Source organism: Xenopus tropicalis, chromosome 10 (genome assembly GCF_000004195.4).
Source record: "Xenopus tropicalis strain Nigerian chromosome 10, UCB_Xtro_10.0, whole genome shotgun sequence".
NCBI lineage: Eukaryota > Metazoa > Chordata > Amphibia > Anura > Pipidae > Xenopus > Xenopus tropicalis.
This window is the reverse complement of record NC_030686.2, coordinates 33,268,669-33,287,353: the sequence shown is the minus strand read 5'-3', so window position 1 is coordinate 33,287,353 and position 18,685 is coordinate 33,268,669. Positions and strand designations below refer to the sequence as shown.

The window sequence follows — 18,685 nt, the reverse complement described above, 5'->3', positions numbered from 1 at the left end:
GTGGTCACCCAGAAACTTACAATTTTAGGCTAATACTCATGGTTACTCATAGTATTCCCCATTTGGTGCTTCTAATTAGTGATGGGCAAAATAATTTGGCAGACATGGTTTTGCGGCAAACTTCCGCATTTCACCATTGGCGGATTTTTTCGTGAAACCAGCGGCAAAATTAATCGTGTAAAAATTGTCATCTGGTGAAGCGAAATGGGACAGATTCGCTCATCACTACTTCTAATCAAACTTATAGATCTTATATTCACTATATTTTCATTTTTAGTATTGTTTCTTCTTATCCATAAGAATCTAAATTCTAAAGCAAAGTGCATCATATTTGTAACAATTTGAACAGTTTCAAAAAAATGCCAAAGATATAGAATGTACCTGGGAAAACATCCATATTTTCAAAGGGCAAGGCGTATGTAAGCTCCTCTTCATTTTGCGCTGTGAGCTTAGCACTGGGTATGCGCTGCTTAATGATCGATGTCATAAGCTCCACGTCACATGATGGAGACACTTGCATCCTGGTAATCAAGTAAAATTACTTCCAAAGAAAGTCTGTGACACTGCTAAATGTTCTATTTCCCCCAGAACAAGTTAAGGGAGTCAGTGCAGGAATATATTTAATCTTTCTCATTTACCTTAACTCAGGGGGAAAAAAGTATAAACCTTTATACCTTTTATTTAATTAACATCTTTAGCATAGATAATTTTATGTAGTGAAGTAGGTAAAGCCGTATTGTGAAATCTTTTTATCTATTTTATTTACTAATTTATGTTTAGCCCTGAATCATTATAACTGTGTTCATTCTTTAATACAATTATTCATAGTAGATTTTAATACCTTTTTAAATGTTAGTGTATACAGTATATATAATGTGCCCCAAGCACTAAAATACTAGTTAATGCAGAATTATTACAAGAATTCCCACTGATGAGGGGTACCAGACAGGAGTGCCCACTGTCCCCTCTGCTATTCGCCCTGTCTATAGAGCCTCTGGCCATTAAGATACGTAACAACTCTGATAAAATGGGACTTAAACTTCAGAGATTAGAGGAAAAGATATCACTTTATGCTTAATGCGGATGACATATTAATATACTTAGTCAATCCTAGGGAACCTTTATTTGAACTCCTGTGGGAAGTTGAACGATTTGGGGGCTTCTCCAGGCTAAAGGTTAATCAGGCCCGGATTTGTGGAAAGGCCACAAAGGCCCGGGCCTAGTGCGGCACAAGTTTAGGGGCGGCATGCCACCCCGCCACAACAGAATTTTTAAATTTGGCTCCCATACGGAGCAGTCGGGACCTCTCCCCACTGCTCCGTATGGGAGTTTAAATGTGCGATTGCGCATGCGCGTTGATCGCGCATGCGCACTCGGGGAGAGAGGGCTTCGCGCAGGCGCACTCGGGGGGGGGGGCGGGGGCGGCCTCGGGGCGCCGAGAACTTAAATCCGGCCCTGAGGTTAATTGGGCTAAATCGGTGGTGTTTCCCATAGACGCAAGGAGTTTTTAGAGACCCTCGACATGGCCCACAACTCCAATGGGTATGCTTGTTTAATTATTTAGGTATAATCATACATAAAGTTCCATTAAAATTTGATTAACTAAACAAAACCCCGTTAGGCAAAATCCTAACACTGGCTGAGCCTTCCACTCTCTTTACCAGGTCTACCAAGTATGCAGATGCTCCAAACAATGGTAAAGAAAGAGCCTTGCCCTGCCCTGCGTAACTTTTTAGAAGCACAACAATTATCATCATAAACTATAAGGGCTATGACAGGTGGTATGCTAGACAGTACAGGTATAGGACCCATTATCCAGAATGCTCAGGACCAAGGGTATTCCAGATAAGGGGTCTTTCTGTAATTTGGATCTTCATACCTTAAGTCTACTAAAAAATCAATAAAACTTTAATTAAACCTAATAGGATTGTTTAGCATCCAATAAGGATTATTCATCATATCATATCTTAGTTGGGATCGATTACAAGGTACTGTTTTATTACTACAGAGAAAAGGGAATAATTTAACCATTAAATAAACCCAATAGGGCTGTTCTGCCCCCAATAAGGGGTAATTATATCTTAGTTGGGATCAAGTACAGGTACTGTTTTATTATTACAGAGAAAAGGGAATCATTTAACCATTAAATAAACCCAATAGGGCTGTTCTGCCCCCAATAAGGGGTAATTATATCTTAGTTGGGATCAAGTACAGGTACTGTTTTATTATTACAGAGAAAAGGGAATCATTTAACCATTAAATAAACCCAATAGGGCTGTTCTGCCCCCAATAAGGGGTAATTATATCTAAGTTGGGATCAAGTACAGGTACTGTTTTATTATTACAGAGAAAAAGGAAATCAGTTTTAAAATTCTGAATAATTTGATTTAAGTGGAGTCTATGGTAAACGGGCTTTCTGTAATTCGGAGCTTTCTGGATAATGGGTTTCCGGATAAGGGGTCCTATACCTGTACCTCTGAATTTGGAACACCCATCAAGTTCTCCTCTCTGTATTACTTTCCCCTCTTTCTCTCTTTCTACTCTGTTTAAAATAAAATCAATAAAGATACAAATATTTAGAAGACTACAATAGTCTGACCTTAAGTGATACCCAATGCCCCACTTTCTCTTGAGAAACAAGGAGGATCCAACACATTTTAACCTTCCTTTAGAGATCACAGCCTTTCGATCTGTTAATTGAAAGAAAACACAATTGGACACTTCAAAAAATATATTTTCATCAAGCCAATGAGAAAAGGAAAGGTTCCCGGCAAAGATTTCTGTTATTGGGAATGTAAGCTTTTTTGAAGGCGACATGAGATTGACAAGTCCAATAAGATGTATTGCTTTCCTTAGTAAATTTGTTCTTTTGTAGACATTTTGTATCATTGAAGGGGATTAAAACAGACCTGAAATGGATTCTAATACAGACCAGCAAGGATGTCTGCCTCATCCATGAACTGAGTGCTGAAGAGTGTGACTCGATCTGCTTTGTTCTCTTTTAAAATGGTCCATACATGGTGCCTGGAACATGGGTCCAAACCAGCAGTCGGTTCATCAAGAAGTAGAACCTGGAAGAATCAAGCCAAGTGATTGGTCACATTTCATTATGTCAGAATAAAGTTTTAACCCTTGAATATGTATAAACATGGTACAGTATGTGTTAATACCAGTAATCTTATATCGTGTAATTAGATGATAAGCATACTCAAAATCATATATTGCTTCTGCAAGAACATCCTCTTTGAAAAACCTTTCCAAGCTGAAGATTTAAGTTTTATTAAATGGTTCTGTATCAGAAGCCATTGTGAAAGCTAGTAGCCTGCACATAGTTCAATATCTCTGTAGAGCACAAAAGCTCAGAAGAAAGACAAACAGTACAGTATACTATTTGCCTCAGCCTTAGAGATATACATGCCCTTTCTGGGTTCTGGGTACATACCTGTATGTCTGTATGTATGTATGTATGTATGTATGTATATTTATATATCCTATAAAGGAATGCTTGCTCGAGAGTGAATAGGGAATGTAATTAAGACATTTGATTTCTTCAAGACCTTTATAACATTAATGGTTGAGGTCCCCTATCTACCTACTGACCAGAGCAAAGTCTGTTTAGCAATAAAACTCTTTTATTTAGGTAATAAGGTCTCCCTTATTAAAGCCGGCTTGGCTATAGAAGATCTTCTATGGATTTCAGAAAGGAGGTCTCACATCCCTTTGTGGTAACTGCTTTTGTCATTCTCTATGCAGGGGGACTATATGTGCTCTAATCTCATTATCTACCTAACAAAGATCAAACATGGAGCAGCTTCAGTTATGCTGTTTGGTCTGTTTAGCTAAAAAAACAAAAAACAAAAATTCTTTCAAATTCAATCTTCATAATTAAAACAATAGTGAAAGGAGTATGTTCAGCACAAGCCCAATTCATTGCACTTGTTGAAAAAGGGGATATACTGCCTCTATTAGTAAAACTTCTTTGATTTGTGTGGCTAAATTACCTGAGGATCTCCTAAAATAGCAATTCCAAAAGTTAATTTTCTTCTTTGTCCACCACTTAATGTAATAGCTTCTGTGTTTTCAATATCATTCATCTGCAAGTCCGACAGAACTTTTTGGACCTTTAAAAAAAACATCATTATATATTAGACACATATACTTTGAGAATCTTATGCATCTTAAACAGCAACATTTCCCATAATTTTGTTTCTACATCTTTAGCTGTAATATTGGTGTGTAGGCGCCATCTCAGTGCATTGTGTCTGAGTCTGAGCTTTCAGAAGGAGCCAGCGCTACACATTAGAACTGCTTTCAGCTAACCTATTGTTTCTCCTACTTCCATGTAACTGGAGGAGTCCCAAGCCGGACTTGGATTTCTTACTATTGAGTGCTATTCTGATACCTACTGGGAGCTGCTATCTTGCTCCCTTCCCATTGTTCTGCTGATCGGCTGCTGGGAGGGGGGGATATCACTCCAACTTGCAGCTCAGCAGTAAAGTGTGACTGAAGTTTATCAGAGCACAAGTCACATGGCTGTGGGACCCTGGGAAATGAAGAATTTGGCTAGCCTCATGTGAGATTTCAAGAATCTTATACTACTTAGCATTTTTATAGTTCCTAGTAGATATTGAGAAGCAGATCTTGTTGCCAGTGTGTGTCTCATTATTAACATACATTAACAAAAACTGCCATGCTTTTACATTTTCTGCAGAATACAATCTCATACCTTATGTGCTACTTGCTTTGTTGGGATCCCTTTGATCATTGCAAAGACCATTAAATTTTCCTTCACAGTTAAAGGGTCAAACTTAATGTCACCCTGTGGGCAAAATCCAACCCTTTTCTTTATCTCTTCCAAGTGCCTCATGTTAGAGAGTTTATAATTGCAGATAGTTGCAGATCCTATAAAACAAAAAGATACAGAAGGTAAGAAATGCTTGGGTAGTAGGGAGTACTATAGAGTACTACAGAGTACTACAGAGTGTAGAATAGAGTTTAAAAACATCCTTTATTTATCTGATTATTAAGGGATAACGATGACCAAGCCCTCGTGTTTCATTTCTACATTAGGCTATAGCTGATTTCCTCTCTATTGCGAAAGATGATCCAAAATCCTAACACCCACGTGGCACGAGATTTTGCCCAAATACTGTCCCCCACACTGACAGCTAAATACACCACCCCTTTTAATAAACAATTCAAATATTGTGGAATTAGAAAATCCTTAGATTTACTATGTCTACTATGTCCTGATGAGTTAATGGGTCTGGTTCTCTAAACTATACAAACTCCTAGATACTTAGGATACTAAAAGAAGGATTTTACGAGTTTCCATAATGGAAAGAATCATCTAATTCCACAATATTTGAATTGTTTATTAAAAGGGGTGGTGTATGTAGCTATCTGTCAGTGTGGGGGTGCCTTGTCTTGAACCTGCACCAAAGAAAGGTGTTGTAACAAGACACCCTAATGCTTTTTAAAAATAAGTGTTTTGGTAGCTGGATTTAGTGTTACCTATTTTCTTATATTTCAACAAGTAAACCCTATCATACATCACAGCTCTATCAAATGCTTCCTTTACAACAAATATTCATATCCTTGTCTTATGAATCTGTCCTAAAACTCTATAGTCTTATACTGTAAATTATCCAACATTAAACAAATCCAGCTAAGCCTCAAGAACTGCCCAATTGGGATGCCCTTAGGCAGGATTTAGGACTACTGGCTTGCCACAAATAGTTGTGTGCCATAGGTGGTACAAAGTGGTATAGATTTCTCCTTCATATACATAAAAAGATCACATCCAAGAAAATGGATGCTGAAGGTATGTGTTTCCAAAGTGAAGTTATTGCCATTAAGGGCTCTGGCACACGGGGAGATTAGTCGCCCGCGACAAATCTCCCTGTTCACGGGTGACTAATCTCCCCAGATTGCCATCCCACCGGCGAAAATGTAAGACGAAAATGTAAGACGATTTTGGCAAATCGCCGAAAAAGCCTCGTGAGGCAATTTCGTCAATTTACAGAAATCACCTGCGCAGTGTGTGCCATCCCACCGGTGACTTACATTTTCGCCGGTGGGATGGTAGTTTGGGGAGATTAGTCGCCCGTGACAAGGGAGATTTGTTGTGGGCGACTAATCTCCCCGTGTGCCAGAGCCCTTACAGCCGTTTACAGTATTTAACAAGAGATTAGAAGGATTGTTCATCTCCATCCCATATATCTATGCATCTATGCACCTATAAAACTGACAATATTGGATTTAAAAGAATTAGAATCACCAAAGATGTTGTCTGAATAGTGAGTTTATTCAACAGGGGTCCTGTTGGACATTCAGCAACTGTAGGTGCTTGTCAGACTTAATAGGCTCTATAATCAGAACTATAATCCAATGATGTCTTAGTAGGGTAATAAAATGAAGCTATAAGACATCCATTCTTCTACTCTGTCAATCAAGTTTGAATCAACCCTTGGGAACTAAATGAAAATGACCCCAAAGCCTTTAGTGAGAATGAGGCCTTAAGAATATTGATGTTTTGACCCATGACACTGAAACCCAATGGTTTTACCAAGAAAGGAGGCTTACCGCCAGAAGCTGGATACATTCCACTAAGGATATTTAGTAGTGTCGTTTTACCAGCTCCGCTATGACCAAGCAGGGCTGTAATCTGCCCCTCATAGATATTTAGATCTAGACCTAGAAAAAAACAATTAGGTATTTGTAAAAAAAAAAATAGGTATTTGTCAGAAATCCATAATAATACCGTATCACGTGCACACTGTCAATAAAAACATGAAACTTTTCATAAGAGAAAGTGTATCTGGCCTCCCCCACTTAATATGTAGCTTGACCACATTTGAAACACTGAAGGGCTCTAAATTCCTCCAGACAAATCACACAATTACCTTCTCTTCTACTCCCAGTGACTGAACCTTGAATATAAGATTCCCACCTTAACTCAGTGCTGTCCAACTGGCAGCCTTCGGCCCCCTCTGTGTGGCCCTCCACCTGTCTGGCTGCTGTGACTGCTTACCTTTGTGTAAGATTTAAATGGTATGAATACTGAGATTAACTGGCCCCCTGAATTGTTCACATGTAATCCCCTGTATTGTTCACACCTTTTAATCCCTGCATTGTTCACCCCCTGCAGTGTTCACTCCTCTGGCTCAGACTATAAACCCACACTGTTCATCTGTTCACATTTCAGACTCAGACTGTAGAAGCAGTGCCAGCATTGTGTCACTGTATGTACTGCCTGCCCTATGCTGCCTGTGTGTATGGCAGCATAGTGCTGGTAGTATGCCACTCACAGCCAAGGTAGGGCATGCAGAGTATGTCATATACAGGCAGCATAGATCAGGCAGAGAATGGCACACACAGGCAGCATAGGACTGGAAGAGTATGGCACACACAGGGAGCATAGGGCAGGCAGAGTATGGCATGCACAGACAGCATAGGGCAGGCAGTTTATGTAAACGTTACCTCTCAAAGCCTCAGTGCTCTTGTCTTTGTCAGAGAAGGTTTTCTTAACTCCATGGATTCTGGAAGAGAGGAAAGTCTTCTAAGCACTAGGTTACAAAACCCAGCACACACAAACCCATACTGATCTTTCTATATACTCACATACAGACCCACACTGACCTATCTATCCACTCACATACAGACCCATACTGACCTATCTATCCACTCACATACAGACCCATACTGACCTATCTATCCACTCACATACAGACCCATACTGACCTATCTATACACTCACATACAGACCCATACTGACCTATCTATACACTCACATACAGACCCATACTGACCTATCTATACACTCACATACAGACCCATACTGACCTATCTATACACTCACATACAGACCCATACTGACCTATCTATACACTGACATACAGACCCATACTGACCTATCTATCCACTCACATACAGACCCATACTGACCTATCTATACACTCACATACAGACCCATACTGACCTATCTATACACTCACATACAGACCCATACTGACCTATCTATACACTCACATACAGACCCATACTGACCTATCTATACACTGACATACAGACCCATACTGACCTATCTATCCACTCACATACAGACCCATACTGACCTATCTATCCACTCACATACAGACCCATACTGACCTATCTATCCACTCACATACAGACCCACACTGACCTATCTATCCACTCACATACAGACCCATACTGACCTATCTATCCACTCACATACAGACCCATACTGACCTATCTATCCACTCACATACAGACCCACACTGACCTATCTATACACTCACATACAGACCCACACTGACCTATCTATCCACTCACATACAGACCCATACTGACCTATCTATCCACTCACATACAGACCCATACTGACCTATCTATACACTCACATACAGACCCACACTGACCTATCTATCCACTCACATACAGACCCATACTGACCTACCTATACACTCACATACAGACCCATACTGACCTACCTATACACTCACATACAGACCCATACTGACCTATCTATCCACTCACATACAGACCCATACTGACCTATCTATACACTCACATACAGACCCACACTGACCTATCTATCCACTCACATACAGACCCATACTGACCTACCTATACACTCACATACAGACCCATACTGACCTATACACTCACATACAGACCCATACTGACCTATCCACTCACATACAGACCCATACTGACCTATCTATCCACTCACATACAGACCCATACTGACCTATCTATACACTCACATACAGACCCATACTGACCTACCTATACACTCACATACAGACCCATACTGACCTATCCACTCACATACAGACCCATACTGACCTATCCACTCACATACAGACCCATACTGACCTATCCACTCACATACAGACCCATACTGACCTATCCACTCACACACAGACCCATACTGACCTATCTACACACTCACATACATAAACCATATATACCAACATAATGGGAATGGGTAACGGGCAAGGCACACTTGTAAATTTTTATGAGGCATATGTGGACTACTTGCTCCTCATAGATAGCCAGGGTTGAGGATATTTCTAAAGTGTCAGTCTCTGAAGTAAAATACCACCTTTCTCTACAAGAATGACAATGACATATGGTTCCTTCACCAAATTTGATTTAGTGCAATCAATAACTTATTCCAGTAATCCCCAACCAATGGTTCATGAGTAACATGTTGCTCACCAACCCCTTGGATGTTGCCCCCAGTGACCTCAAAGTCAGTGCTCATTTTTAATTTCTGGTAAGGAGGCAAGTAGTTTTGGTTGCCTAAAAACCAAGTATAATGCCAAACAGAGCCTTCTGTAGGCTGCCAGTCCACATAGGGGCTATTAAATAGCCAATTATAGCTCTTATTGGCACCCCCAGGAACATCTTTCATGCTTGTGTTGCTCCCCAATACTTTTTCCCTTTAAATGTGGCTCACAGGTATAAAAGGTTGGGGATCCCTGACTTATGCAATACTTCAGGCAATATACAGATATGGATGATTTAATAAAAAAAAACAATTTAGGTTTCATATTCCATTTTTAAATTACTTTTATTATACAGCTTTTCATGTGTGGATGACAGGTCCCCTTTATATATCCACTATGGTATAATGCCAGATGTAAATTTAGTACAGGACTGGACACAGGCATATGGTTAATTGATCTCCAGATAACTATTACACTGAAAGCACATTTAATAGTAGCAGGTTCAGGGATATTACAAGTCACCAAGAAGTTCCATGACCCTATAAAATACAGGTCATGGAACTCCAAGGTGACAAATATCTACATATTTTACAATAGGGGGTACATTATTTATTACATAGAAGTTTCAGTGAGTCATGTGACAGAAATTACATCACTGAGCACTGATTATATTATATTTTTTTTTTAGGTTACTTTTGAGTAACTGAAGGAAATTCTTAGTATAACGTTGAGCCAGGGACTGGTCCAGTTGCCATCTTGAAATCAAAAAGGAAATGTTACACCCCACCCAACCACCACCACTGTAAGGACAGATTGGAGAGGCTTTGGATGAGGTTTTTCCCATCCTCTGGATCAACTAGGAGTTAGATTTCAGTAAGACAAATAGGTTCAAATTGATAGACGTGTCTTTTGTAAACCCCATGTATTATGTAACTATCCAGCTGAAGTACAGGTATGGAATCCATTATCCAGAATCCTGTTATTCAGAGAGCTCCGAATTTAGGGAAGGCCACCTCCCATAGACTCCATTTTCATTAAATAATTCACATTTTAAAAAATGATTTCCTTTTCTTTCTATAATAAAAAAGTACATTGTACTTGATCCCAACTAAACTATCATGAATCCATTATGGAGGCGAAACAATCCTATTGTGTTTATTTAAATTATTTACTATTCGATTACGGTATAAAGATCCAAATTATGGAAAAACCCCAGTTGCAAACATTCTGGATAACAGGTCCCATATCTGTACTATAAAGAAACTGGAGTTTAGTTAAAGGGGTTTTTATTGCACTATAGAGCAATTCATCAAATATGTGCCTATACTAATCCAGTGGGAAATAATACTGCAGTAATAATAATAATAATAATGTAGAGGTAATTTCCCAGTTGCTATAGTTCATAAACAACATCAGAAGTAAAACTGGGATGGCAAAAAGAAAAACAGAACGGGTGTAATTGCAAATGTGGCACTTCCACTTATTGTTTTATATTTCCGCTGAGCAAACAGATATGTTCATTATTATCTGGTACTTAATATATCTGGATTTTTTTTTTGTTTCAGGAAAGTCATGCGTCTATTTTATAAACATCAGCAGAAAAAAATATTATATGCATGAAACGTTAGATTATCGCTATACCTGGTATTCTAACATTTGTAATTAGTAGTGATGAGCGAATGTTTTCGGCAGGCATGGATTCGCATCGTATTGGCGAATTGTTTACCAAAACTAAAATGAAAAATTTGCCGCGGAAAAATTCATGGTGCGTAAAAAATTTTTGTCACATGTCAAAATTGGGCACAGTCACATCAAATTGCCCGTGGCCGCGTCAAGAAAGGGCGTGGCATGCGTCAAAAAAGGGCACGGTCGCGTCAAAAAAGGGCCCGCCCGTGTCAAATAATGCGTGGGCGTAAAAAAAAAAAACGCGGGTGACCAAAAAAGATGTGAGCGACAAAAAAGACAAAAAAGAACAAATGCGTTTCGCTAGTTTTTTTGCGGTTTCGTGAATTTTCTTGCCGTTTTGGGGGATTTTATGGCGGAGCGAAACGGGACAGATTTGCTCATCATTTGTAATTAGCCATGCACATACCCACTCTTACATTTTTTCTTAATGGCCTGGGTGATTCCCCAACACACTCACTCACGTAGCCTCCCCTATGATTTCCAGTGGGACACAATGCCTGGAATTTGGTACAGGTTGAGCCCAGCTGAGGAATAGCAGGGACAGGAAAGTGTGGAAATATAATAGGCCAGAAACACGGCACTAAACAAAAGTTGAAGGAGGAGCCAAGAGAAAAGTCGTAAGCAAGCTGAAGTTCAGTAACCAAAAGTTTATATCACAAAAATCTAGGGCAATCACCTCACACATAGGGGCACATTTACTAACCCACGAATCCGAATTGGAAAAATTCCGATTGGAAAACGAACATTTTGAGACTTTTTCGTATTTTTTGCGATTTTTTCGGCGCCTTTATGACTTTTCGGAAATTGTCGCGACTTTTTCGTTACCAATACGATTTGCGCGAAAAAACGCGAGTTTTTCGTAGCCATTATGACTTGCACGAAAAAACGCGACTTTTTCGTAGCCATTCCGAAAGTTGCGTAAAATCTAGCGATTTTTTTCGTAGCGTTAAAACTTAAAAGGCGCGTTTTAACGCTACGAAAAAATCGCAACATTTTGCGCAACTTTCGGAATGGCTACGAAAAAGGCGCGACTTTTCACGCAAGTTTTAACGCTACGAAAAAATCGCCAGATTTTGCGCAACTTTCGAAATGGCTACGAAAAAGTTGCGACAATTTTCCGAGAAATCGCAAAATACCGATCATTACGAAAAAACCGCAATCGGACGCATTCGGCCCGTTCGTGGGTTAGTAAATGTGCCCCATAGGATCAGCCTCAGCTTCTATTTATACTGAATGTACATGTGCCAGAATTAGGAATGCACCAAATCCATTTTCTGGATTCTCGACTAGACCCCTGAATCCTTCGTGAAGGATTTTGCTGAAACCCAAACTGAATCCGATTCCTAATTAGCTTATGATAATTGGGTTTCGGAAGGGTTACATTTTCAACTTCCGTGTTTACGTAACAAAAAGTCACAGGATTTTTAGGATTCGGATTCGGTTCGGCCAGGAGCATGGATTCAGCCAAATCCGAATCCTGACAAAAAAGGCCCAATCTTGGCTGTATCCAGAACTGAATCCCGGATTCTGTGCACCCCTAGCCAGAATGCTAGGGGTGACCAAAGGCAAGACCTGGCACCCGTACATGAAGCCTGACACTCACCTACAATACCACTAATTCCCTGAGTATGCTTCTCCAAACCCTTACCCTTTGGTCACTCCCAATAGATAGGTAGATTAGGCACAAAGGACTTCAAAATGGAACTTGTAAAAACATTTTTGTGTGAGGGCCCTAGAGCCAGGTTCACTTAGTGAGAACAAATTTCTTAGAAAAGGATTTTCAGAACAAAATCTGGCTTTTAACAAAGTACAGGTTGGGGACCTGTTATCCAGAATGCTCAGGACCCAGGGCTTTCCGGATAAGGGATCTTTCCGTAATTTGGATCTCCATGCCTTAAGTCATGGAATCATTTTAAAAATTAGAATTATTATTAAATAATGGAGTCTATGGGAGATGGCCTTTCCGTAATTCAGAACTTTCTGTATATTGGGTTTCTGGATAACAGATCCCATACCTGTACTAGCAAAGGATTTTGGTTATTTATTATTTATGAATAGCATACCTGATGGCCTCTTTTCCATGTAAATCATCAGGGACCTTTTCAACAAAGTCTCCCAATGAGGATTCACCGCTATAATCAGTTTGTCCCATTAGTGGAGACGGCTTCTCTTTGGACCAATAAGAAGCTTTTAGGAAAAACAATGGCTCGTGCTTAACTCCATGTTTATCTATTGTATGATGAAATGAAAAATTGTTTATTTAACAAAGTGCTAATATTTATCAAGATGTCTATTAAATGTGTAAAAGGAAAAGGAAAGTCATTTTAGCATTTTACTGCCAATAAATTGCTATATTTATTCTGCAGAAAGCATTACCATACCTGAGTAAAGAGCCCTAGAATCTTTCTCTGTTTGTTTAAGATTACAGCTGCCATTTTAGCTTGGTCTACATAGCTTCCTGCTGTCGCTCTAGCTGCTGGTAGCTCAGATTACACCTTCTTAAGGGAGGGGCAGTGAGTTTTATGAATTCTTATGGGAGGGGGGAGCAGGAGAAGAGAAGAGAAGGGAAGGGAGAGTGGAGAGAGCTGCACAGACTCTGGCTCCGGAAATGGAGGATTTTTCTGAGAGAGGAATCAGATACCCTAAGAACATGTTTACAAAAAATGAGACAAGAAATCCTGTGTTTCTTTTGATAGAGGACTCAGTGCAGCATTTCTGTGAGTGCTTATGGCTGTATTTACATAGACCTTTCTGATAAAGCTTACTTTATACAGACTGGAGGGATCCTCTATATAATTTATTAAGCAGAAAGAAAGCCTTAATATCTTCTTGAGAACGTTTAGCTTAATGTGTGACATAAGTACTACATCAGTAATGCATATAATACTTAAGCTGTGCTTACCTGCAAGAACTTTTTCAAAATACAGTGTGAGGATCATGTAAAATACCGAATCGAGAACAAGGCTGATAAAGCAGGATAGCATGTGAGAGGAATCCCCCATCAAGTCAGAGAAGTAGACACCTTCTAGATCACTATCCATATGAACACTCTAAAACAACAGATCAAATAATAATAGAAATCTGTCCTGTGTTGCTTTATATAAAGGAGAAACACCCCAAGCCTCTTCTTTATAATACAGGTATAGGACCCGTTATCCAGAATGCTCGGGGCCAAGGGTATTCCGGATAAGGGGTCTTTCTGTAATTTGAATCTCCATACCTTAAGTCTACTAAACAATCAATAAAACATTAATTAAACCCAATAGGATTGTTTTGCATCCAATAGGGATTATTTATATCTTAGTTGGGATCAATTACAAGGTACTGTTTTATTATTACAGAGAAAAGGGAATCATTTAACCATTAAATAAACCCAATAGGGCTGTTCTGCCCCCAATAAGGGGTAATTATATCTTAGTGGGGATCAAGTACAGGTACTGTTTTATTATTACAGAGAAAAGGGAATCATTTAACCATTAAATAAACCCAATAGGGCTGTTCTGCCCCCAATAAGGGGTAATTATATCTTAGTTGGGATCAATTACAGGTACTGTTTTATTATTACAGAGAAAAGGGAATCAGTTTTAATTCTGTATTATTTGATTAAAATGGAGTCTATGAGAGACGGGCTTTCCGTAATTCGGAGCTTTCTGGATAACAGGTTTCCGGATAAGGGATCCCATACCTGTATGGTATCCTTTGTCCTATCCAAGATAATTTAAAAGTGACATTCAATTGTGGGTATATATATATATATACTGTATAATGCTAAAAAGACCAATAAATTATTATCTTTTAATTACAATACTTTGTAATATATACCTTTTCCTTTATGGTTGGTGAGATTAGATTTATCAGCGAGTGTAATTTGATCCTTGCTCAGTAATTGTTGGAATGATGCAACTAGGGTTTGATCTGACTATGAGCTTGTCTTCAGGCGTAAATATGAAATAGGAGCACGCTTAACCAAATATTTTCACTATTTCTATAGTATATACCTTTGTTACATGTCTCACTTGATTGTTTTATATTGCAAATTTATTTTTATAGACACTTGAAATGTCTGTCTGTTCTACATCTGTGTAGGGCTAAAGCAGACAAGAATTACCTGCAGTAATCCAACTGCAAAGGCAAACTGGGGGAAGATGCTCAATAAGACTGCAAGAGCTTGAGGAAAATCTTTTCTTAGTAGTACGAGACCCACAGCAGAAAGGAAGAGTGTGATGAAAAACCCAGCAACGGCTGTTGCTCTGGGACTCCGAAACAGGGCGCTCAGCATGAAGGTGAATGACATCTGGAATACAGGAATTGTTTTGCTTCATTGAAAGAAAGCAAATGCATTCACACAGGTTTTTAGAATGAATTCATTCAACAGCAAATGAACAAGTATTTAGCAATGAGTTAATAAACACCGGCTTACTGAGTAAAAATAGGATCTGAGGGAAGATCCTACAAGAGCTTACAATCTAAAGGGTTAGTGCACATTTCAAACAAAAAGAATATAGAAACAAATTGGTAATTTATGATACATAAATTTCTGATTAATCAACATACATTGAATATGCTTCCCTAAACAGGTGGGTCTTTAGGGAGTGTTTGAAAGGGAAGAAGGGGAGAGTCTGATGGCTCGAGGCAGAGACTTCCAGTGACAGGCAGAAGCTCGAGAGAAGTCTTGCAGTCATGAAGGGGATAAAGATATGAGACAAGAAGAGAGGCGAAAGTCAAAAGCAGAGATTAGGTTGCATGAAGGAATGTATTTTTGAGATTAAGGAGTGCCCTCGTTATTAAAGGCCTTAAATATGAGTCCTAGTAATCTGAATTTTATTTTCAGAGGAGATTGGAGCCAGTGAAGAAGTATGAACAGGGGAGCGGCTGATGTGGAGCTGTGAGATGAATGAGTCTGGCAGCAGCGTTTAGAACAGATTGGAGTTGTGAAGTTGATGTGTTGGAATGCCTGTAAGGAGTAAGTTACAATAGTCAAGGCGGAAAATTATAAGAGACTGGATAAATGTTTTAGTTGTGTCTAAATTGAGGTAAAGGAGTATTTGGGCAATGTTGTGCAGGTGAATACTACAAGATTTGGCAAGTGTTGTGCAGTGTAATAAACAGATAGGAGTTTAATATCATTCCTAGGCAGCTTGCCTGTGTGGTTGATTGAAAGGTGATGTTATTGACTGTGAGTGAAACCTGAGGGACAGGGGGAAATATATTAAATACTGTTTAGAAAGATTCAGTTTCAGGTGGGGCTGTGACACCCAGGAGCAGATAACAGACAGGTAGTCTGTAAGGACAGAAGGACAGAAGTCAGGAGTAGACAGGTAGAGATGGGTGTCTCAGTATGTAGGTGCTACTGAAGTCCAAATGAATGAATAAGTTGCCCTAGTTGCATAGAGTCAGAACAGCAGGGGGCCAAGACAGAGCCAACAGAGAGGTGGAATGAAGTGGATGTAGAGATAAGAAAGACAATTTTAAAGTCAGAAGGATAAGATTTAAACCAAGGAAGAGCAGGGGCCTGAATTCCAGCTGAGTACAGAATGTCTAGGTGTAGTGGGTGGTCAACTGTGTCAAAGGCTGCATAGAAATCTAGAAAGCTGAGTATGGAATAGTGACCGTTAGATTTTCCCAGGAGAAGATCACTGGTTACTTTGGTGATTGCAGTTTCTGTTGGGTGTATTGGGCAGATTGCAGGGGTCAAGAATGGAATTGTACAGGTTGTAAACAAGCCTTTCCAGCAATCTGCATGCAAATAGAAGGGAAACTGGATGATAGTTGATAGGAGTGATTAGTGCTCGTATGTATGAAGATGAGTAAGTGCCAGTAGAATATTAGAAGTTAAATAGGTGGGTGAATGCAGGGCTGAGTGGATCAGAATTTGGGTGAATTGGGAAAAGGTATGTGGTCAAGGGAGCAGGTTGCGGACATTGAGGAGTATGGAAGTTTGCTAACTACATCTAATGTTGCAGGGGTGAAAGAGTGTAAAGTGGATGTGAGTGTACCACAAGTAAATTTGAGATTGTCATCCAATAATAGGCAAGTAGGGCCCCCTGTAGTACAATAGCGTGCACAGTAATACATTATGAGGTATATTTATCATGATGTGTAAAAAGTGGAGTGAAGCATTACTGGTGAAGTTACCCAGGGCACCCAATCAGCAATTAGATTTCAGCAGTTACAAAACCAAAGCAAAGCATCTGATTGGCTGCTATGAGCAATATCACTGGTAATGTTTTACTCCACTTTTTACACAGCATGATAAATATACCCCTATGTGTACTTAATAGACTAAGGAAAAAGCAAACTTACCAGAGCGACTCCATACAGAAAGAAAAGAAACATGATGACACCATAGGAACTTGTCATAAATATAAAAGGTTTTGTGATCAGAGTCATCAGGTTGGCCACTATTAATATATAACCGGCATAAAGCAATCCCCAGGATAACCTGAAAAAGAGCATAAGATTAATCAGTATTTTAAAATCGAATTCTCATTTCACTGCATATAATAACATTTTCTGCAAAGTAAGGGTAAAATTGATATTAAATAAACACGGTCAGATATCCTACTAGTTGTCTGATGTCTGATATATAGCAATGAGCAAAATTTATTTTCCAATAGACTCCAGTGGATACACAAAATAAAAGTTGCTTGGTTAAAAAAAAAAAAAGTTGCGCAGTAGCCTCGGAAAATGGCCATTGAATTCGATGAGTTTTGCCAATTTTTGCAAATTGAAAAAAAAAAACAGACTGAAGACTTTGTATTTTGGTTTAAGGCTAATGACCCACGGGGAGATTAGTTGCTGCGATTTTTAAAAAAAGTGAATTCAAGCAACAAGTCGATCGTTTTGTCTCTACATAGAGAAGAATATAAATGGCCAGTACCTAAACTGTCGATACTACTTCAAATCACTTATTGCTCCGAATCGCTATGAGACCCTTTTTCAAGCGATTTTACAAAGAAAGCAGTGTCATTCAAAACTATTGAAATCGCTGAGAGTAAAACCCACTGAGCGGGAAGTCGCTGCGATTTCCCCATTGTACCGAATGTCATTTCTAATTGTGAGCGGGGAATACGACACCTGGATTTGTGGGAAATAGAATCACTCCGTTGTGGAAATCTCTAGCGACTTGTCACTGGAACTCGCTTTTTAAAAATCGCAGCGACTAAATCTCCCGGTGGGGCATCAGTCTAAAAGGGGGAAACTATCCTTGCTGACTGAGACTTTCATCATAACTGAGGTTTTCCATACCATTTCCATACCTGTACATGATCCCTGTATGTATCAAAAGCATTGGCAAAATCCAAATAGAAAACATCTACTGCAACCCCACTGTCCAACTTCCTACTTTCTTTATCATAAAAAGCAATTGCATTGTCTGTCAACATAATCTTAAATATGATGGTGTAATAAACTTAGATGGCAAATTTACAAGCTGAAAGGTAGTTACCTCCTTGTTTGCAAGAAATTGGGCTTATTTCTATAAAGATCACATGTAGCATTGTGCAAAAAAAACAAGAGAGGGTGATGTATATGCTTTTGCAATGCTAAAATGCCTAAACTGCAACATAATTTAACTTTCCAAATGACCTAAATGCCTTTTGGCAAAGTTTTATGCAATTTTTACAAACTTTCACGCAAAACGCGCCAGGTTCGCTGATTGCTACTGAAGAACAAAAAGAATTAAATACATTTGCCTTTTCTGAATCCTTTATAATCAATTTATTTAAATTTGAAATTGAGCCACAGTCTCTATCTGTATC

The 18,685-nt window shown here is 39.1% G+C and overlaps 1 protein-coding gene across 1 annotated transcript in view; it reads right to left on the bottom strand.

The window, feature by feature from the left end:
- Window positions 1-18,685, bottom strand: part of abca9 (ATP binding cassette subfamily A member 9) — a 90,753-nt gene that overhangs the window by 31,013 nt on the left and 41,055 nt on the right. Inside the window, exons 8-18 of the mRNA XM_031894645.1 lie at window positions 17,229-17,367; window positions 15,034-15,219; window positions 13,828-13,975; window positions 12,989-13,154; window positions 7,483-7,541; window positions 6,586-6,696; window positions 4,727-4,902; window positions 4,002-4,121; window positions 2,933-3,071; window positions 2,600-2,690; window positions 382-521 (exon numbers count right to left, since the gene is read on the bottom strand). Coding sequence (XP_031750505.1) covers window positions 382-521; window positions 2,600-2,690; window positions 2,933-3,071; window positions 4,002-4,121; window positions 4,727-4,902; window positions 6,586-6,696; window positions 7,483-7,541; window positions 12,989-13,154; window positions 13,828-13,975; window positions 15,034-15,219; window positions 17,229-17,367 — 1,475 coding nt within the window. The remainder of the gene's footprint in view (window positions 1-381; window positions 522-2,599; window positions 2,691-2,932; window positions 3,072-4,001; window positions 4,122-4,726; window positions 4,903-6,585; window positions 6,697-7,482; window positions 7,542-12,988; window positions 13,155-13,827; window positions 13,976-15,033; window positions 15,220-17,228; window positions 17,368-18,685) is intronic.